The sequence below is a fragment of the Mus musculus genome, chromosome 14 (genome assembly GCF_000001635.26).
Source record: "Mus musculus strain C57BL/6J chromosome 14, GRCm38.p6 C57BL/6J".
In the NCBI taxonomy this organism is placed as follows: domain Eukaryota; kingdom Metazoa; phylum Chordata; class Mammalia; order Rodentia; family Muridae; genus Mus; species Mus musculus.
The window spans coordinates 26,809,737-26,832,858 of NC_000080.6; the positions used below are offsets into that span (position 1 = coordinate 26,809,737).

Consider the following 23,122-nt stretch of genomic DNA (forward strand, 5'->3'; position numbering starts at 1 on the left):
TGTAACCCTACCATTCAGGAGGCTAAAGCAGGAGGCCAGCCCTACAAAGTAAAAACCAGTGTCTTATATTCTTGATTGATTTTTCACAAATAGAAGTTTTTATTTATTTTTTTTTTAGTTTTGTTTATTTTTTTTCTCCAAAGCTTTCTTTTTATAGAGTGAGGAAAACATTTTTGAAGGCTATAGATGATATACATTATAGCAACAGTGAGCTGATCAGTGGTTGTAAAGGCTGGCATGGGCAGGGGGGATTTTGAGGATAAGGAAACATTCTGGGGTCATAGAAATGCCCTATAACTTGACTGTAGTTGTGGTCTCACGACTACACATTTATTAAATGCATCAAACTGTCCACCTAACAAGGGTGACATTTCCTGACCAGAAATCATACAGCTCTGAGGCTACCAGAGTTTGAAAATCCAAGCACCTCCTTTCCCCACTGTCTTCTTACATGTAACCAATCTCCGAGCCACTTTCCACTTCCGGTTTTCTTTCTTTCTTTTTTTTTTTTTTTTTTGTATTTTTTATTTCTTTTAAGTTGAGTTTCTTGTATAGTCACAGCTTTTCTCTCTCTCTCTCTCTTTATTCTTTTTTTTTGAAGATAATTTTTTATTACGTATTTTCCTCAATTACATTTCCAATGCTATCCCAAAAGTCCCCCCCTTCCCCCCCCTCTGGTTTTCTTTCTAGATAGCCTGTGTACCGCACACCTATCCTACCCACCAACACAGTCTTCGGGAGCACAGGTTTCCTGTTGCTCCCTCTACTGTACCTGGCACATTGTTCACCCTGCCTTAGCCTTCATTCTCCATCAGAGGACTTTCTAACCCCTGCCTCGTCAATGCTTGCTTTTCTTTTCTTTTCTTTTCTTCTTCTTTTTCCCTTTTTCAGACAGGTTCTTTCTATATAATACTAGCTATCCTGGAACTCACTCTAGATCGGGCTGGAACTCACTCTAGATCGGGCTGGCCTCAGACTCGAAAAGATCCTCCTGCCTCTGCCTCCCAAGTGCTGGGGTTAAAGTCATGACCCACCCACACCTGGCTTGCTTTGTCTTCTTACATAGAAGGCAAGTTCTATGGAGATGGAGACAGTATTTTGCTCATGTCTGGCCCACATTAGCACTTACCTCATTTCATGAATTAGTAAACGAGGCAAGGCAATTAGTGCTCTTAACCACTGTGCCATCTCTCCAGCCCCAGAAGAATGAAGACCTCTTTTTCAATTATTTCTATCACAATTTGAGCCTTTGTTATCATAACTTAAAAACTTACTGTACCTAAAGTAATTTAGATTTTTCTCAAATGTTATCTGTGGCTGTTCTTTTGCTACTTTGTTCTTTTTTTCTTTCACCCTTCTCCACCCCTCTTCTTTCACCCTTTCAACCCCCTAACACTAGATAGGAGAGAGAAAAAGGATAGAGGGGAAAGGGGGCAATGTTATTGTTAGACTACTTCCTGCTGATTTGAGGTGCTCAGTTCCTTGGGGAAAGTTTGATCTTCACCATCAGAATATCTAAGCTCTTCTTCTTCTTCTTCTTCTTCTTCTTCTTCTTCTTCTTCTTCTTCTTCTTCTTCTTCTTCTTCTTCTTCTTCTTCTTCTTCTCCTTCTTCTCCTTCTTCTCCTTCTCCTCCTCCTCCTCCTCCTCCTCCTCCTCCTCCTCCTCCTCCTCCTCCTCCTCCTCCTCCTCCTCCTTCTTTCTCCTTTGCATACAACTACTAACAAACTGCAGCCAGCAACCCACCAACATTTATATACCTTCAAAGAGTCCCCATAATTCCCAACATCACACAGTTGCAGAAACTATCTGCCACTGGCAAAAATCACAGCCCTGCTAGAGCATGAGGCAAATCATACTGCTCGGCTGCTGTGGACAGCCTGAAGCTGCCCCACAACCTACACCTGGGACTGAAACTAAAACATGTTCTTATATTTCTGTGTTTTTCAAAAAAACAAAAAACAAAATTCTCGCTACAGCTATCTTTTAAGACTTTGATGGTTTTGCACTTAATCTTGAGGTCTGTGATCCATTTTGAATTAAACATTGTGAAAGGTGTATAGAGTCAGTATTTAAATTTAATTTCTACATACGGATGTCCTAACACTAGTTGATGAAAAAAAAAAAAAAACCACACACACACACACACACCATTTTTTTTGCAAGACCTTTGAACCCAAGTTCCCACTCTTCAGACCTTCAGATAAAAGCTTGAATATTAAAGAACTTGATGGCCTGTTGAAAATGGTCAACTAAATTTTGTCAATTAAATAAGTAATTAGAACTTCTTTGCATCTTTATTTCTTTGTAATGGAGCCCTCTCTATATAAAAAATGAGTAGGTAATATTTAGATTATTATTAATGCATTCTGAAGATAAAACCTAAGATGATAAGACCAGGACTTTATTATAACCAGAGTAATGTATCATTCATTGTTCAAACTGAGACAGAGCTGAAAATAAGAGGAGGAGGGTGTTATTGATAATTATTCCAGGATAACAAGCGCAAACCAGGCTCACCTTAGGCAAAGTGGGACTGTCACCCCTAGCCGTAACCAGCTGCAAGTACATCACAGGAATGCTCTTCCGGAATTCTGGTTTTGGAGAAAAGGAAAATTTGACAGAATCAAATTGTAAAGAAGCATGGAAATAAAGGGAAAGTTGGAAAAGGGAAACAGGATTGCCATCTGTGAGAGGAGAGTTAGAGCTGCGGCTTAAGAAAAATGTTCTCTTCTACAGAGCTAAACTATATTGAATTTCTAAGGCTACCGTGTTTCATTCTGTGTTCTTCTCTCTCTCTCTCTTTTTTTTTTCTCTTTGTGTGTGCTTTCCAGGTATGACCTTAAGGACACCAGTAAAATCACACTGATTGATATAGAGCTGATAGCTGCCATGGGTCCTCCAGGTGGCGGAAGGAATGCTGTCACCCCCCGTTTTATTCGACATTTCAACATCTGCACTATCAATACTTTCAGTGACGAAACCATGGTCCGAATTTTCTCATCAATCATGGCGTTCTACCTTAGGACTCACGCTTTTTCTCCAGAGTACTTTGTACTCGGAAACCAAATAGTCAGCGGGACGATGGAGGTGAGCAAGTAACACAGATGCACTGTTCCCTAAGCCGTCCTTGGCTCCCACTCAGCGATCCTGGTCAGATGCGCTCTGAGCAGGAAGATCGTGGACTTGGAAGCAGAGAATCTATCTGGCATTGTGCCCTGGCTGCTGTCCACAGGTGGATCTCCTGGAACAAGCGGCTTGAGCTTGTGGGGGCCCAGTGCTCTAATCACTGAAATGACACATAATTCATGTGTAAGAAATTTTCTCATAGCCAGTACCAGCCACATCATGGGCATTTCCTGAATGGTCAGGTTACACTGCGGTATTTGTTATTACATTTTCTCTTTTCTATCTATCTTCCCTCTTGCTCTTCATAATTTGAGAGAGAGAGAGAGAGAGAGAGAGAGAGAGAGAGAGAGAGAGAGAGAGAAGCCATAAACTTATATACACATTACTTTTACTCAGACCAACACATTGCTGGGAAAAATAAGAGCATGCAAGGATGGGAGTAAAGACCCATGGCCACGTGGTCAGAGGCCTCCCGGTGTGCTCGGGTGCATTATCTGCCCTCACTCAGAAGCTAGAACAGCCTCACCTCCAGTGACACAAGGGAAAATGCATTCAAAGGAAATTTAGTGACAACCTCACCTAACTAAGCTCTTGGGAAGCTCAACAGAGCGGGATCTGGGTACATCTTCAAGGGCATGCCTACATGGGCCTCCAGCTGAGCCACATCTTCCCATTTCTCTAACTTCCTGATGATGTCATTGTGCTGTGAGTCCATCATTAGATCAGAGCCCCTAGCATCTAAGCCCTCTTCTGTCATCAAGTCTTGAACATGACTGCCATTGGCGGGGACATTTCAGACTCAAACCATGACTGAGTAGATTTATTCTACCACAAGAAAGTGCTTTTATTTGTAAAATGTAATGTTTCAGCTATTACTTGGAATGAGTTGTTGGGCCTTGGTCAGGTAGAAAAGATACTTTTTTTCTCTCTCTTTGAAGCAAGGAGAGATGTTGGGACAGGGGATAAATTATAAAACACATCCAAATTAAAAATAATGTCATTCTTTTTGTCAGGATATATTTTGAACTTAATTAACCTTCTTTTAAAAAAATATTAACTTTCTTACAATGAATGCAGCACTCAGGGAAAAAATACTTTGTTTCTATATTCCTCCAATTAAAATAGGAGGAGGAAGAGAAACCAGAGTCTAACCAGAAGAGAGGAAGGGAGAAAACTGATTGGGTAATGTTATTGGTAATTTAAAAGACATTATTTGGAGTGGTAGAGAGTGAGTGAACTGGTTTTGGTTTCTATTGCAATTTGAAGCTGCTTAGTAACTTTCAGGTCATCTGTAGTGGAACAATTATAACAAATGGGAAGTAAAGTAAGAGCGAATGGAATTCAGGTTAAGGGGCTCGTAAGTTCATTCAACTTAGTGGGACCTGGTTTAATGCTATAGAGCAAAGTAAACATGTACTCCATGCTACATTTCCAAAGTGATAGAATCTAACAGGATAAATGAAATATTGTTTATACTGCTTTGTTAGGACTGTTAGTCATAAGCATTTTATTTTTGAACTGTTGCATTTTTTCCTTCACAGGTATATAAACAATCTATGGGAAACCTTCTGCCCACTCCTGCAAAATCTCATTATACTTTCAACTTGCGTGATTTCTCACGTGTCATCCGGGGTTGCTTACTCATTGAGAAAGATGCCATAGAGAGCAAACACACTATGATCCGCCTGTTTGTGCATGAGGTTCTCCGTGTGTTTTATGATCGCCTTATTAATGATGAAGATCGGAATTGGCTCTTCCTATTGATTAAAAATGTCATAAAAGACCACTTTAAGGAGTCATTTGATACTGTCTTTCATCATCTGCGGAATGGGAATGCTCCAGTAAGTGTACTTAGTAATTAAAAACATGCCAGCTGAAAACAGAATCTCAGCAGCTGTTGTAGTTAATGGACTTATCTTACAAAAATGCACTTGGCTTTTATTGAACCTATTCTTTTACTTTTTCTTGTGAATATGTGTTTATTTTGAGATTAGTCTTTAAAAGAATGCATGTGATCTAGAGCATGAAATCCTCTATGGTAGCTGCTAATGATATGGTACAGAGTACAGAGCATGGTACCACCTCTCATAGACTCTTCTTTAACAAAGTCAGAAAGATGAATTTCCAGTCTATAGAAAAAGTGTCTGAAGACGCTCAGCAGTTAAAAGCACTGGCTGCTCTTGCAGAGGACCTGAGGCATCTCACAACCACCTATAATTCCAGCTCCAGGGAATCTAACGCCATCTTCTGGCCTCTTCAGGCATAGCACACACATGATACAATTCTATGTGTACCAGCAAAGCACTCATTAAAAAAAATATATCTTTTGATCTTTTCTTTTTATTGCATAAACCTATCATTTTATGTGTTAATTTCATACAATATGTAATTATATGTAATTTTTAATCTTAATGTCTGAAAAAATTAGATTATAGTCGACTATGACATAAAATAAATTTTTGTATTTTTTTCTTAAATTTATTTTTAAATTTAACTTCTATTCAATAGGTAACTGAAGAAGACTTAAGAAATCTCATGTTTGGGGATTATATGAATCCTGATCTAGAAGGAGATGATCGAGTTTATATTGAAATTCCAGACATTCACCACTTTAATGAAGTTGTTGACCAGTGCTTAGATGAGTATAATCAAACTCACAAAAGAAGAATGAATCTTGTTGTGTTTAGGTATCTCTGTTTTCTATTTATGTATGTGCTTGAAACTTTTATTTATAAATTTTCATGAACTATTTAAAACCAAAAAAATTAAAATAAAAATAGTAAACACTTGTCATATATATTAGCATATAAAATATCAGTAATTTATTAAGTTCTTGTTTCAGCCAGCCCTCCCCTTAGTCTGTAGAACTAAAAAGAAACTAGTGTGTTTTTGGACAGAGTATGGAGGTCAGAGGTACCTGTTCTCATCTTTCCACTTGTTTACAGCAGGACCTCTTTGCCACTGCATAAGCCAGGCAAGGTGGGACCATGAACCTCTAGAGAGTCTTGAATCTGTCGCTCCCCTCCCCCACCTATGCGATCTGGGATTACAGATGTTTGCACTGTTACCTCCAGATGTGTATGTAAGTTCTGGAGAGTCGGATTTAAGTCATTCTGTTTGCGGCAAGAACTCCCCCAACCCTACCTCCTGCTCAGTTTACTTTCTCAGGAAATTTTGTGTATCTATATACTAAACATGATGTTATAAAATATGTATAATAAAGTGATAAGAAAATGTACATGTATATTACTATGGATAATAACCCTTATTCTTGGCAGGTATGTCCTGGAACATTTATCAAGAATATGCCGCATTCTAAAGCAGTCTGGTGGAAACGCTTTGCTTATTGGGCTTGGAGGAAGTGGTCGGCAGTCTTTAACAAAACTGGCTACATCGATGGCAAAAATGCAGATTTTCCAACCAGAAATTTCTAAGAGTTATGGTATGAATGAGTGGAGAGAGGATATCAAGGTAAAATTATGAAGATACCTACAGTGAAAAATGAAAATAGTTCATTCCTTGACTAGTAAAGGGGAGCCACCATACCTAGCTATGAATATTTGAGTAGTTACGCTAATACTTCCCAATGGGTGCCAGCTGTGAGGGATGAACACCTCCTGAGTGCTTTAATTACATAATGTCCTGCCCTAGGAACAACACTGTGACAAAGTAGGTATAGCTGTCTCTGTTTCACTGTTGAAGACACTGAAGCTAAAGGAAATGATAGATAACAAGAACAGGCTTCCTGATGCAAGTTACCACGGTTGGCACTGACTGTCTTTATCCTAGTCTGAGAAGACTTATTTCAAGTGAATACGTGCTTTCCAGAAGGTCTTGTACAGACATCCACAGCTGCTTTGAGTTCATGAGTGCAACAGCCCTATCTTATCCAAAAAAAAAGCAGTATCTCTCACAGTCATTCCCAAGTGCTGGCTCTCACAGTCTTCCTGTGATGTTTCCCGACCCTAGGGAGAAGGGGGACATGGTTTTCTGTTTGAAGCTGAGCACTACACTGTCACTTGCTCTCTGCAGCTTGACTGGTCGTGAGTCTGCGTTAATGCCCATCCACTACAATAAGAAAATTCTCTAAGGAGGGATGAGAGCCCAACTAATCTGTGGGTAAAAGGAGAAGTGTTTATAAGGAAGTTTAACGCTATCTTAGTTAGGGTTTCTATTGCTGTAATGGAACAAAAATTGTGGAGGAAAGAGTTTATTTGGCTTACACTTCCACAGCATGATCCATCATCAAAAGTCAGGACAGGAACTTACACAGGACAGGAACCTAGAGACAGGAGCTGATGCAGAGGGCATGGAGGGTTGCTGCTTATTGGCTTGCATCCCATGGTTTGCTCAGCCTGCTTTCTTATAGAACCCAGTACTACCAGCCCAGGGGTGATGCCACCTACAATAGGCTGGGTCCTCTCACATCAATCACTAATTAAGAATATGCCCTACAGGTTTGCCTACAACCTGGTTTTATGGAGACATTTTATTTATTTGGTTGGTTGGTTGGTTGGTTTTTCGAGACAGAGTTTCTCTGTGCAGTCCTGGCTGTCCTGGAACTCACTCTGTAGACTGGGCTGGCCTCGAACTCAGAAATACTCCTGCCTCTGCCTCCGAAGTGCTGGGAATACAGACATGTGCCACCACTGCCCATGGAGACATTTTCTTAATTGAGGTCCTTTTGTCTCAGATGACTTTGCTTGTGTCAAGTTGATATAAAACTATCCAGCACAAACACCATATCCACCTAGCAAAAATAACACTTTTATGGGATTTTTCCCCTCCTCAGGAAAAGTTACCTTTCCAAGCAAGGATTCTTGGCCAAGTTTACCATATATGAGTTCCCTCCAGCAGATCAGGCCTTGAAACCAATCACAAAATGATTGGTTGTCCCCCACACCCCAGAATATTCATGCCATTGTTGTACTGGGCATTGCAGTTCATAGGGTTCACACTGAGTAAGGCAGCTGCTGACCTTTTCTCTCACAGCAGCCTACATAGCACCTTTCAGTTTCTATGAAAGCTATTTGGCGGGGAAAGTTTCCAGCCATTTCTAGGGCTGACCATGGAGTCTGACAAGTGATCAAGAGCAGTGGCAATAGCCTGTACTGTTCTTTTTCCTTTGTGTGTAGGGGGTCCCTGTGAAGCCCATGCCTAACAACACCAAGGGAAGTAACTCATCCCAGACCCTGGGCTTTTTGTTTAATAACCTAAGACTTCTGGGAAGAACATTGTCATATCACTTAATTTTAATCCTGACTATATATATCTAAAAATCTCCTCAAAAGTTCTTGAAATTTCAAGGGTCAGTTTAAACAGACCTATATAAGTCAGCTCTATCATACTACGAAGTCCATATTTTAACTTCAGGAATTTTGCTTGCAATTGTCCAAAAACAAACAAAGAAAACCAGCTCAAGCTAACTTAAGAAATAGAGGAAGTTTTTGGTTTACAGGGTTTAAATGTTCAGAGGTATATAGTCATTTAACACGACTCAATTTAAGGGCCCAAATTAGAAAGTCTCTCCATTCCCTGGCAGTGTTCTCTATTGTCTCCCTTCTCCAGCTGATTCATTGCCCAGGAGGCACAGTAGCATTCAGTACACCTGGTCTTTGTAAGCACCTTTCTCAGTACAACAAGGACTGTGTTGTTTTTTTTTAAAGATTTTATTTATTTATTATATGTAAGTACACTGTAGCTGTCTTCAGATCTCATTACGGATGGCTGTGAGCCACCATGTGGTTGCTAGGATTTGAACTCAGGACCTCCAGAAGAGCAGTCAGTGCTCTTAACCACTAAGCCATCTCATCAGCCCCCAAGGACTGTGTTTTAAGTTTATCTCAGTCCTCCAACTAACAGTTTGACTGAGTCCTTCTTAATCACATGCCTTCTGAACCAACTGTTGTGTCTAGGAACTTGAGGGCACTAAGTAGTTTGGATTGCCCACCTAAAGTATGGGAGAAATGGGAGTTCTTGACTGACAGCCCCAGCAGAATCAAAGTACCCTTACATCAACAGGTTAAAAGAAGGGGAAAGCAAACCCAGCCCAAGTCCACCTCATTCTGCTTATAAGTGCATTTTCTCTTTAAGACCTTGTTGAGAAATGTTGGTGTGAAAGGCCAGAAGACAGTCTTTCTGATCACAGACACTCAGATTAAGGAGGAATCTTTCCTAGAAGATATCGACAATGTGCTCAATACCGGCGAAGTTCCTAACATTTTTGCAGCGGACGAGAAGCAAGAAGTGATGGAGGTAAATGCTTTGAGGGGGGGTCCTGCTCTCCGAACAAGGATTCTTTTTATCATGAAAACTTTGTTCTGCTCTTCAGGATAAATGTAACTTATACAATTTAAGCAACTAAACATAGCTTATACAGTTTAAAGTATACTACTTTAATATATCATCCAAGTAAATTTTAAATTCTAGTGCAGCTGTGAGTCAGAAATTATCTTATGATTATTACCTCCATAAATTAGCAATTGTTTTATGAAGCCAGACTTTGGCTACTTTGTAGATTCTTCTATCTCCTATCCCCTAACACTAGATAGGGGAGAAAAAAAGGGTACCATGAGAAGGGGGTGATGTTAATTGTTAGACTACTTCCTACTGATTAAAAGTGTTGAGTTCCTTGGGGCAAGTTTGATCTTCACTGTCAGGATATCTAATTTTTTATTATTATTTCTTCTTTGCACATGACTAATTAATAAATCATGTCCAACAGCAACCAACAATCAACCAACAACCACCCTGTCTCTCTGGGCCCTAGCTTTTTTTTTTTTAATTTTTACTAGATGTTTCCTTTATTTGCATTGCAAATTTTATCCCCTTTCCTCATTTCTCCTCTGAAAACCCCCCTATCCCATTCCCTCTCCCCCTGCTCACTAACCCACCCACTTCCGCTTCCCTGCTCTGGCATTCCCCTAAACTGGAGCATCAAGCCCTCACAAGACCAAGGGCTTCTCCTCTCATTGATGCCCCACAAGGCCATCCTCTGCTGCATATAGGGCTGGAGACATGGGTCCCTCCATATGTACACCAAAGTTGGTGGTTTAGTCCCTGGGAGCTCTGAGGGTACTGGTTGGTTCATATTGTTGTTCCTCCTATGGGGCTGCAAACCTCTTCAGCTCCTTGGGCCCTTTCTCTAGCTCCTCCACTGGGGACCCTGTTTACAGTCCAATGGATGACAGTGAGCATCCACCTCCATATTTGTCAGACACTGGTATATCCTCTCGGGAGACAGCTATATCAGGCTCCTGTCAGTAAGCACTTGTTGGCATCCACAATAGTGTCTGGGTTTGGTGTCTGTATATGGGATGGATCCCCAGCTGTGACAGTCACTGGATGGCCTTTCCTTCAGTTTCTGCCCCAAACTTTGTCTCTGTATTTCTTCTCATGGATATTTTGATCCCCTTTCTAAGAAAGACTGAAGTATCCATACTGTGGTCTTCCTTCTTCTTGAGTTTCATGTGTTTTGAAAATTGTATCTTGGGTATTCTAAGTTTCTGGGCTAATATCCACTTATCAGTAAGTGCATATCATGTACATTCTTTTGTGATTGGGTTACCTCACTCAGGATGATATTTTCTAGTTCTATCCATTTGCCTAAGAATTTCATGAAGTCATTGTTTTTAATAGCTGAGTAGTATTCCATTGTGTAAATGTACCACATTTTCTGTATCCATTCCTCTGTTGAGGGGCATCTGGGTTCTTTCCAGCTTCTGGCTATTATAAATAAGGCTGCTATGAACATAATGGAGCATGTGTCCTTACTACATGTTGGAGCATCTTCTGACTGCCCAGAGTGGTACAGCTGGAGCCCTAGCATTTATATACCCACTGAAAAGTCCCCAGAATTCCCAGCATCACACAATTGTTGAGACTTTCCACTGGCAAAATCATGCCCCTGCTAGAGCACCAGGTCAACCATAGTCAGCTGCTGCGGACAGTCTGAAGCAGCCCCACGTCCTCCACCTGGGACTACGACAAAAACCATAGTCTAATATTTATATACTTTTCAAAGAAATCAAAACTCCAAAATTGTCACTACAACTTTATATGTTTGGTGGTATTTCACATGTGTATGATTGATTATAATCTAATATCATCTCTTAAACTAATATAAGAACAACAGCTGGGTGCAGTGGCATATACACTAATCTCAGTACCCAGGAGACTGAAGCAGAAGGATCAAGAGTTCAACTACAGCTTAGACTATATTTTGAGATGCTATCTCAAAAGTAAAACAAAGAAACAATAGACAAAGGAAGAAAGAAACTAACCCTACTCGATTAGTTGTATGGCTTTCTGCTGTCCAGAATAATTTTCAAAAGTCTTAATAAAACTCTTTTTTTGAAATTCTAATATTATATATTATATAGAATTATCTAGAACTATATATATTGTTATATTTGTATCTAGAAATATATATTAAAACTATAAAAGAGTTTGCTAAATATGTTATATCTATTCTTTTTATATGTTCTAATGTGTAGTGTAGCACCCACTACTGCCAGCTGTCAAGTGCTTTGATCCCCATTTCTACCACCTCCTCCTTTCTCATTGACTACAATTACTTTTCTCTTATTACTGGTGTCCGGTTGTTTCCTCCTGGAGTGAAATGGACAGGCCCTCGTAGTCTAGTCCTTGTATGGAGTAGGAGCATAGATAGCAGCTCCCCTGCATAGGGCTCTACTGAGGGAGGGAAGCACTTGTGTAGTGCTGAACACTTAGAAACCCTTTGGTAAATGGTATGTTATTAGTTTGTGGCCTGGGCTGAAAAAGAAAAGTGTTTTTGCTTTTACCTGATCAATACTAGGGATATCATGAAGACAGCTCATGAGTGACGATCATGAAGACAGCTCATGAGTGACAATGTTCCCAATTAATAGGAAGAACCCACTCTTCACATTTCTATACAAAGAAGAGTCACCGTGGGGAATGAGATTTCTTTAGCTTTCCCAGACTTTCCTGCTTGCTTTATCTGTTAACTTTCTATTGTTATTTTATTAAACTTTTCACTACTTCACTATTTTATTTTAAATTTGCATATTTCATGTACACCTTTAAAATGTCCTGTTTTTGTTTATGTGTATGAGAATGTGTGCCAGTGTCAGCCTCAGATGCCCTGGAACTGAAGTTACAGCCACTTTTGAGCCACCAGACATGAATGCTGGGTATTGTGGTCCTCCAGAAGGGCAGTGAGTGCTCTTAACCATTAAAGTATCTCTCTGGCCCAGTGGCCCTCAAGTGGGCCTTGGGACCCCTTTGAGAGTCATACATCAGATATCCTGAATTATCAGATATTTACATTGTGATTTATAAGAGTAGCAAAAGTTATAAAGTAGAAATAAAATAATTTTATGATTGAGGGGTCACCACAATGTGAGGAGCTATTAAAGAGCTGAAGCATTAGGAAGGTAGAGAACTGCTCTAGTCCCTGTGTACACCTTGGAGATGAGATCTCTCTGTGTTGCTCAGGCTGGGCTCCAAGTGCTGGGACCAAGCAGTCTGCCTGCCTTAGCCATCTGAGATCTGAGGACTTCCAGGTGTGCACCATAGCAAGCTCACATATACCTTAAAAAACAAAAACAAACAAACAAACAAAAAAAAAAAACCTGGGCCCCCGTTGATGTAGCTCTGGCTGGTCTCCTACCTCAGCTTAGGGTATCACACTAGTATGCTTCTACCTCGGCACTACTAAGTGTATACACCACTAGTATACACTACTAGTGTATACACCACCACATCCAGCCTATATATTTAAAAATATGTATATCCTTTAACAATTTCTTACATGTATTCACAATTTCACAATGTATCTTGATTATGTCCATTTACCAATCCCCCTTTCCCTCCTCAGACCTGTCACATACAATCCTCTCCTTCTTCATGTCTGTCTGTCTTCTTCCTTCCTTCCTTCTTTTCTTTGTTTATTTTTGTATGCCGCCAAATCCAGTTACTGCTGCCAGCATGCACATGGGAATGGAGGAGTACACGCCTCTGACTAAAATCGATCGATTCTCCCTTCTCCAGCAATAATCAGTTGCCACTAGCACCTCAGCTAGGGCTGAAGACTAGTAAGCCCTCCTTCATCCATGCTGGGATGCTGACTGGCTTGACCTTGTGCAGGTAATTACAGCTTCTGTGTTCATGAGTGCAATTCATGGCCAGAAGACAGCATTTGACAGCACTCCTCCCTCTGCTCCACACTACACCCAGCTCAACTTTTCTCCTATGATGCTCTCTGAGCCTTTGGGTGGGCAGGGCATGATAGAGATGTCCCCTGTAGGTCTGTGAACTCAACAGTATTTTATCCAGGGATGCATTTCTGCATCAACCATGGTCCCGTGCCAAAAGTAACTTTCTCTGATCAAGGTTGAAAGCAGCCATGACTTATGAAATGAGCATAAATATTTAGACAGTAGTTTGACAACAGACCCATTTAACAAAACAGCAGTAGCAGGCTTCCCCTTAGGCGTATGGCCTCGTGAGCCGTGGGCTTTTGATTAGGGTGGGAGGGGGGGGTGGATAAGTACCAGACATGAATCTCTCCTGAGCAGCAGGCCTCAGATCCGATCAGAAAGTGATTGGTTACCCCCATAAGAGCTGTGCTGCTCTTAGACCAGTGGGCATACCTTGTCTCCAGACTACATAGTTTTAAACTTAACGCAATAGACTCAGATTCTATGTATTCTTACATAACTTGATTGGTTTTTTTCCACTTATTTTATTTTGCTGATCTTACCATAGCACATGGTAATGTCTTAATTGTTTTGTTTTTGTTACTTTAGTATGCATATAAACCTAACAGATTTTTCTTATGACACTGTACATAGCTCATCTCCTTCCTCTGGACCTTCTCTTCCCCCAGAAACTCCCCTTTCTACTTTAAATTCTACATTTGAGAGGAAAATTTTTGGTATTTAGCCTATTTTTCTTTCCCTCCTATTATCTTCTTCTCTTCAACCTTTCTGTAGTCTCCTTTCTCCACATTTCTACTGTGGAGAAATTATATTTATTATACATGTGTAATATATATGCACATATAAAATCTTAATTTTGCTTATGAGAGAAAGTATGGATTCAATATTTATCTTTCTGAGTCTGCTTTCACTTTGCTATTTAAAAAGTTATGTAAAATCCAGTATAAATGTTGTAAGGATGTTTTGTGAGTTTAGTTTCTTACTGGTGGGCATTGTAGTAGCTTCTATTTTTCCTCTTGAAACCAATGCTGCATTTAGGCCTACATGTAGTCTTGATAAATTTTTCTGATTAACTTTACTTGGTAAATTCTTGACAGATATTTTATCTTAAATTGCAAAATTATAGTGCAGGCAGAGATTTTTGTAAGCATAAACTAAATCGAAATCATCCCTTTGTCATAAAAATAAAATTTTAATGACAGTTAATGCAAAACTGATATCTAACAGTTGATAGCTGATAATCTCCTTGTAGTAAATCTGTGTTTATTTATAAGGTTTCTATTTTCTCTTCTGTAGGGTGTCCGTCCAGTGGCTCAGGCTGGCAATAAACATGGTGAACTCAGTCCCTTAGCCCTGTTTGCCTTCTTCGTGAACCGTTGCAAAGATAATCTGCACATCGTAGTGGCCTTTAGCCCTATTGGAGATGCATTCCGAAATCGTCTGAGACAGTTCCCATCCCTCATCAATTGTTGTACTATTGATTGGTTTCAGGTTGGTTTTGCTTTATTTTGTTTTGTTTTGTTTGTAATGAGAGAACAGAGTTGTTAATTCTTAGAATTTTATCAAATTTATTTAAGCTTGACTAATATTCAGCAGTTAGTTGACTAATAATTCATTGCTAATTAGTCATTAGCAATGACTAATATTCATTGTTCAGTTAGTATGATGGTGGGAATAGTACTTAGGAGAAGCTCTAGTACTCACTTAGTAGGAGCTGAGAAGATGATGTGTTTCCTAGAAAGAGTTCATAGTCTAGACTAGAAGACATGAAAGACAATAGGCAGGAAAAGGAAGGCACATAACATTGATGTGCAAAGTGTAGACTGAGGAAGAAAGAGAATTTCTAAAGTATTAAGATGAATCAGTTACATAAAAAGGTGATATGGAACCATAAGATAGTGTTTGGGGGGGGAGAATGAATTAACAAAATATGTAATTACCCGCATATATTGTATAAATGGGATTAATAAAACTTCTATTATATAATTGTGTGTCAACTATGTATTATAATAACTAATTAACTCTTCCCTTTGAGGAGTGTGTGTGTGTGTGTGTGTGTGTGTGTGTGTGTGTCCTCCTATAGAGCAGGCCTCCAGTTTAATCAAAAAGTGGCTGAAACCACCATTGGGCCAGTAGCATTTTCCTCTAAGCTACACATGTTTTAATTAATCATTTTTAGTTTAATTTAATTTTATGTGTATGGGTATTTTGCCTGAATGTATGTCAGTGTACCACTTATGCCCAAGAAGGTGGAGAGAGGGCATCAGATATCTGGAACTGAAATTAAAGACAGTTGTAAATGGTTACATAGATTCTGGGAATCAAACCTGGGTCCTCTAGGATAGCTAATGCTCTTAAACACGGAGTCCATGCCTATAGGCCCCAAAATTTAATACAGAAAGGTGTGTGTGTGTGTGTGTGTGTGTGTGTGTGTGTGTGTGTTTGTCTGTGTGTGTGTGTAGAGGGAGGATTATGAATGGGTTTGGTCCCCATGATTATGGAGCCTTAGAAGATCTTCACCTCACAAAGTGGGGGCCTTGAAGAGTGAGTGCCACAGTTCTAGTATGGAGGCCACAAGGCTCAAGACCTTGAAGAGCTCATGTTTTGAGGTCTTCTGAACTCTGAAGCCGACAGTAAAACCGATGTGCCAGCCTGAGGACGGTCAGAGAGGATTAAGTGCTCCTTTATTTGGAAGAAGAGCAATACTGTCCTTTGGTTCAGGACTTCTAATTAAAAGAGGCCTGCTGACGTGAGGGTAGTGGGCTGTGCCTTTGGGAAGCAGAGATAGAGGACGATAGCTGGAGCTACACAGAGAAATCCTGTCCTCAACTCCCCATCCCCAAAAAGGAGGACCTTAAAATGCACACTGCCCTAAAAGGAAAGAATTACAAGCATCTTGTTGAAACTGAGTGAAAGGAAATCTGGAAAATATTCTAACAAAAAAGTAAAAAAGCATAAACTGTTTAATTAAACATTTAAAATGTTAGTTGTCAAGTATCATTGTAGGCACTCCTTGCTTCCATGGGTTTTATTTCTGTCAAGGGTTGAACGGAAGCCAGTAACAGACAAACAAGTAAATGGTGTGTGAGGTATCGGTTAGTAAGTTCTGAAGATAACACTCACCACAAGAGGTCATGTAAATAACAGGAAGAAGGCTGTTCTAGACAGATCATTCTGGGAAGAACTTTATCATCATCTGGGGCATAAACATAAAGGAAGTAAGAAAGTGAGCCACATCACAGTCTGAGAAAAGAAGGTTCTGGTCAGAGGACACAGCAAGAGAAAGGTCCAAGAGCAAGACTGCAGTTGACATAGTTCAGGACAGAGCAGAAGAAAGCACTTCACTGAGGCAGAAAAGATTGGCAAAAAGAACTTTTGGGTAAAAAAAAACAAAAAAAAACCAAAAAACTTCAGTTTTGGAGTTATGATAGGGATTATGAAGGACTTCCAGTGACAGAAATCCAAATTAAAAAAGGGTTTTCTCCTCTTTCTCATATGGGAGAAGGGGCTAGTAGATATTGAGCAGACAGCATTGTCTATAGTGAACATGCTAAAATCAAGATGCCTAATGGACAACCATGTAGAGAGATGGAGAAGGGGATAATTATGTTCTTAATATGCAACAAGTCTTTAGTCCTTATCGTGTGTCCTTGTTTTCATTTTAATGTATAAAAAAATCTAAAAAGCATTGGGCCCTCAGTCTATTTGATTCTCATTAAGCCCTAACCTCTTCATAACCCTAAACTCTTCCCCTAGGTGACATCTCGACGTATATGCCTGCACTGAGGCTGCTCATCTTTAATACATTTTTCTTTCTCTTTCCAGCCGTGGCCTGAAGATGCTCTTGAACGTGTAGCTGTGAATTTCCTAGAAACTCTGGAGCTCACTAAGGTTGAGCGACAAGAGATAGTCCCGATCTGTAAACACTTTCATACTTCCATTATGCACCTTTCAGAAAGGTTAGTAATGATGGTACTTTAAATTGTGCAATTTAAATGCCTTGTATTTTAAGTGCCCTGTATTTTCCACAAAAGTCTAACATTTTGGTGTTATTTCTTTGTCTTCTAATTTTTCTGGTTATTTAATTAATTAAAACCCTCAGCTAACAAGCAATAGAAAGGGAGAATTTATTTTGAAGATCCAAGAATGCCTCACAAAGATCTGGAAAATGAGCAGAAGAAGTTAGAATCTGTTAAAAACACACAATTGTTTTCTGATATGCGTCATTATGTGTGTTCTAACTATTGATCATCAACCCTTGAATCTAGAAGCATGACCTTAAGTGCTGTTGTATTGTGCATAGAGAGTCAGTTGTCCTGCATACTTGGCTTGGACAGTGGTGCCAGGAAGTGTGCTGTAGTCTGCATCCTTGTATATCCCTGTATGTCCTTCCATGTATACAATATACTGGTCTTTTACATTCAGTCGGCATGTAGCATACAGTGTAACTCATACTTGTCCCATTTGCAGTCTCCTTTCCTGAGGCTTGCCTACCTCATACAATAGCTCAAGTGTCTTACAAGGCTAGAGCCTGCTGGCATTTGACACATAGAAAAATAAAGACTATCTTTGTTTGCAGTTATTCACCTTTCATAGGCATCCTTGATTTGTGCTTTTTCAACATGTCATTATTGTCTGATTTTTTTTTTCAGATAAGAACTTCGAATTTCTAGAGTTTCATGATGTTAAATACTTAACATGTTCTTCATAAACCTTAACCTCTATTCATAACTGCCTATCTTTAATGCTCTGCTGAATTTACACCACTGTAAAATCAACTATTAATGCTGTGATCTATTGCCTGACTCTTTTTCAGGTTCTTAGAAGAGTTAGGACGACATAACTATGTTACTGCGACTTCTTATCTTGAACTTATTGGCTCATTTCGGCAGCTTTTAACTAAGAAACGGCAAGCTGTCATGGAAGCAAAACAGCGCTATGTGAATGGACTTGACCAGTTAGCTTTTGCTGAGTCTCAGGTAAAGCTGATAAGCTGTTCAAAATAATAGAATATTCTGAGCCGGGTGGTGGTGGCACACACCTTTAATCCTAGCACTCTGGAGGCAGAGGCAGGCAGATCTCTAAGGCCAGCCTGGTCTACAGAGTGAGTTCCAGGACAGCCAGAGCTACACAGAGAAACCCTGTCTCCAAAAACCAAAACCAAACCAAACCAAACAAACAAACAAACAAACGAAAAAAAAAAAAGAAAGGAAGGAAGGAAGGAAGGAAGGAAGGAAGGAGGAGGAAGAAGGAAGGAAGGAAGGAAGGAAGGAAGGAAGGAAGGAAGGAAGGAAGGAAGAAGGAAGGAAGGAAAGAAAAACTACTGATAAATGTAAGAGCTGTAAGGGCAGCTGTTTACTCTCAGTGTGTTCTGTACAAGGTTCTGGGTTATGTACATCACACCCCTTGCTCCAGTTACTCTTTTACAACTACAGGAGGACATCAGTCTTCAAGTCCTCGTTTTACAGAGAAGTAAGTGTTCAAATGAAGAGATGCTATTAGAATGTACTTCCACGGGGAATGTTCAGTAGTCCAACTTTATGTCAATATTTTATGCAACAAGCATTAGAAATAGCTTGTAAGCAAGTCCCTTAGTGTATCGCTTATCATTTATGAATGACATTTTCTTGGCTGATTCTGACAAAGATGTTTTAGAGGATATGTTTAAGGTAGCATAAAGAATTCTGCCATGCTGGGGGCTCCAGAAAAAAAATACAAAGAGGAGATTCACTTCGTTATTTGGGTTATAAATCAACCCACAAAAAATTTTTACAGAAACTCTTTAAGTTGGCCCAAACCACAGAGACTTGAATAATTTGTCATTTAAGAGTACAAGAAATATATTTTGGCAGATGTTAAATACGAGATGGGCCTTTTCTAATGAGTTCAATGCTATTAATAGTTATAGTTACTAGTGGGTTGTTGTTGTTGTTGCTGCTGCTGCTGCTGTTATTGTAGAACACCATAGAATAACAGGATTACCTGAGCTGATACCTTCTTCTCTGGGTGCATTTCCTCCACGGTTACTACCTTTTCCCAGTGCCTTGTGAATACCTAAAGATTGAAAGCCTTTTGTGAGAAGAACTGGATATGCCCTCATGGTACTGTTAACCATGCAAAGAACTGGGAAAATGAAGATTTTTTTCATGTCCAGAATTTTATGATGCATTTACGTTTCTGATTTCTATATCAGCTACTATAGGAGGTACAAACCTAATGACAAACTGTCTGTTTAGGTCGGTGAAATGAAACTGGAGCTTGTTGAGTTACAGCCCAAACTGGAGGCCGCTAAAATTGAAAATGCACGTATGATGCAGGTATGGTATCAATATTTTTACTGATTCACGGGACAGGTATGTATAAGTTCTCTGTGTATGCGGATGTCTCGGGAGGCTTCTGCAGCAGATGCTTCTCTCTCTCAGAAAGTCTTGAGTGTTAGTTGTTCTTCCTTGAATCTCTTTCCCTAACCCTAAGGAACCCTTCCTGCAGCATCACCCTCCTTCCCCGTTTATGCCACTGCGGTCAGTCTTCTCTCCTTTGAAACCCCTCTCTGCCTCCTTATTAATTTCCTGACACCTATGGGTGGTCTAAATGAGACCAACATCCACAACTGAGTTAGAAGATATGACATTTGTTTTTCTGGGTCTGGATTGTCACTCAGAATGACTGTCTCCAGCTCTATCCATTTGCCTTCAAGTTTCATAACAATTTTCTTAACAGACCTTTCTTTTTTAATTAGATATTTTCTTCATTTACATTTCAAATGCTATCCCCAAAGCCCCCTATACCCTCCCCCCTGCCCTGCTCCCCAACCCACCCACTCCTGCTTCCTGACCTTGGCATTTCCCTGTACTGGGACATATGATCTTCACAAGACCAAGGGCCTCTCCTCCCATTGATGGCAGACTAGGCCATCCTCTGCTACATATGCAACTAGAGACACAGCTCTGGAGGGGTACTGGTTAGTTCATATTGTTGTTCCTCCTATAGGGTTGCAGACCCCTTTAGCTCCTTGGATACTTTCTCTAGCTCCTTCATTAGGGGCCCTGTGTTCCATCTTATAGATGACTGTGAACATCCACTTCTGTGTTTGTCAGGCACTGGCATAGACTCACAAGAGACAGCTATATCAGGGTCCTGTCAGCAAAATCTTTCTGGCATATGCAATAGTGTCTGGATTTGATGGTTGTATGTGGGATGGATCCCCGGGTGGGGCACTCTCTGGATGGCCCTTCCTTCCGTTAACAGACCTTTCTAATTCCCACCATTATGTGTTGAGTTCCCGGATGTTCAACTAGTCTTGTCTCTAGGCTTGAAGGAACAGCAGGTTACTTGAAATTCTGTTTTCATGTTTCCACATTTCTTTTCTTTAGATAATTGAGGTAGAATCTGCACAAGTAGAAGCAAAAAGAAAATTTGTGAAGTTAGATGAAGAAATCGCCAGCGGGAAGGCTGAGGAAGCCCAGGCTCTGAAAAATGAGTGTGAGAGTGACCTGGCTGAGGCAATCCCAGCCTTGGAAGCAGCTCTGTCCGCACTAGACACGCTTAAGGAAAGTATTGGATTTGCCACCTGGGGTTTCATCAAGAACAGGTAGAGAGATGTGCAAGTCTTTGGCTAATGGCACATGGGCTCTCTTATGGTGGGCTCTGTCGTTTATTTGTCAAGTTAAATGAAGCTTGCATCTAAACAGGTCTTCTTTGATACAATGTTATATTTACATATTTGCTTTTCCTATGTCATGCATAATTTTCAATCAGAATCAGCTGGAAACAATCATTCTGAGTGTCAACCCAGACAAACAAATGTCATATCTTCTCGCTCAGTTGTGGATGTTAGCTTTAAGTCTTTAGATGTGTGTAACTCATTTAGAATAACCCAGGATGTCAGGAAATTAATAAGGAGATAACACATGTTATCTTCATAAGGACTTAGGAGCCCTCAAACATTTGAGAACTATTAGGCTTGTTCTGTGTTCAGTTCTCTGTTGCTAATTCTCTTTTATTACCATGCAAAACAGAAACTACTCAATTTTTTTCATTATTTCCCCAAATAACTTCTTTTCAATGTTTTGAGATAGCATCTTGTTATGTAGCCCAGGCTAGCCACAAGTTCATAATCACCCTTTCCACCACCTCCTGAGAGCTGAGACTAGTGAATACCACCACACCTGGTCCCAACATTATTTAAAAATAAGCTATTCTGTAAGGATGCTTTGTTGTCTTTTAATACAGCCAGCTGATATTACAATTGTAAAATCAATGAAGAATCCTCCAGCAGGTGTTAAATTAGTCATGGCTGCTGTTTGTGTCATGAAAGATATAAAACCAGAAAAGATTTCAGATCCTTCAGGAACGGGAGGCAAGGTAATAACTGATTTAAACCATAATCATAAATGCACAGAACCTGTTTGTACCAACTGTCATCAAGTTAAATACCAACAACCTGTAATTCAGGGAAGAAGTACTGTTTTCCAGATTGAATGGACTCAGAATTAATTGCAGAAAGTAGGGTCTATATATGTTCTAGTAAATATAGCACCAGATATCTGCAATTCTAGTTGCTTCTATTTTCTCTTCTGTACATACAGACCCCCTTCTGTGATGTCGTATGTGCTGAGGCCTGTAATCTGTAGCTAAGATTTGTAAGAATGTGTGACATACAACATACAGGTGTGGATTTTTTAGAATTGAAGTAAAAGAAAACAAACAAACAAACAAAAAAACCCAGTTTATGTTGCTGGGTCTGGCGAGGCGAAAGGATCAAGGTCACCATTCAAGGCCAAGATGGGCAGCATGAGAACCTGTCTCAAAAAGGTGGAGGTTGGCGGGGCAGGGGCCGGGACAGGACTCTGTGGCTGTGGCTGACCTAATTCTAACACATTAGAGGCTGAAGCAGGAAGGCTGATGTGAATTCCAGGCCTATTTGGGCTCTACATTGAGTTCCAAGGCAGCCTGAGCACAGGGTGAGATTCTGTCTATAAAATAATAACATAAAAGCAAGGGCTGTGGATCTGAATATCCACATTTAGAAACCTTGGCCCCAGTAACCATGTGACCTCTGGATGAAGTGTCCAAATCTCTGAGGGATTCTATTCAAAAGATAATCAGAGCATCCAGTTCACAAAGTTAGAGGGCCTTAGCCAATGCATATAAAGCTCTTATATCGAAAGTCTCATAAACAGCAAACACACAATGAAAGTAACCTGTATTGCAATTATAATTCAAGGCATGCATCCCTTAAGAAGGAAAGCATTCTACACTGAATTTACAGACACTTTCTTTCCAGGGTTTTATAATAGCTGGGCTTGAATTCCTAAATTAATTTTTAAATTATATTTTTCATTAAGATAACACATAGACATTGTCTAGTTATTCAAATTTACACATACACTAAACAAATTTAGTGAAACAAAATGAAAAGAACCAACCTTTTAAAAAATTGGAAGTAATCAAATATTTTAAATTTTATTTATTTATTCTTCTTTTATATATTATTATATCCTGACTGCAGTTTCCCCTCCATCCTCTTCTCCCAGTACCCACCACCACTATTAACTCAAATCCACTATTTCTGTTTCCCTTCAGAAAAGTGCAGGCGAAAAAGTCAGACACACATCAGCTCTCACTGTTAGGAGTCCCACAGAAATGCCAAGCTACCCAACCATAACACACATGCACATGGCCTAGGTCAGTCCACACAGGCTCTCTGGTTATTGCTCCATTCTCTGTGAGCCCCTGCGAGCCCTGGTCAGTTGATTCTGTGGGCCATTCTCTTGTGATGTCCTTTACC

The 23,122-nt window shown here is 39.9% G+C and overlaps 1 protein-coding gene across 5 annotated transcripts in view; it reads left to right on the top strand.

Annotated features, from left to right (window-relative positions):
• Dnah12 (dynein, axonemal, heavy chain 12) overlaps nt 1-23,122 on the top strand; it is a 201,166-nt gene that overhangs the window by 118,183 nt on the left and 59,861 nt on the right. For 2 of the 5 annotated variants that reach the window (XM_017316242.2, XM_017316241.1), the window contains 10 exons: nt 2,833-3,088; nt 4,669-4,968; nt 5,636-5,814; nt 6,406-6,598; nt 9,221-9,382; nt 14,629-14,823; nt 17,158-17,291; nt 18,149-18,311; nt 19,569-19,649; nt 20,706-21,530. In XM_017316242.2, coding sequence (XP_017171731.1) covers nt 2,833-3,088; nt 4,669-4,968; nt 5,636-5,814; nt 6,406-6,598; nt 9,221-9,382; nt 14,629-14,823; nt 17,158-17,291; nt 18,149-18,311; nt 19,569-19,649; nt 20,706-20,927 — 1,885 coding nt within the window. In that variant the 3' untranslated portion in view covers nt 20,928-21,530. Of the gene's footprint in view, nt 1-2,832; nt 3,089-4,668; nt 4,969-5,635; nt 5,815-6,405; nt 6,599-9,220; nt 9,383-13,085; nt 13,259-14,628; nt 14,824-17,157; nt 17,292-18,148; nt 18,312-19,568; nt 19,650-20,705; nt 21,531-21,564; nt 21,697-23,122 lie in introns of those variants that run through there. The other 3 variants (NM_001370884.1, XM_017316243.2, XR_001781207.2) reach the window with 3 other exon arrangements.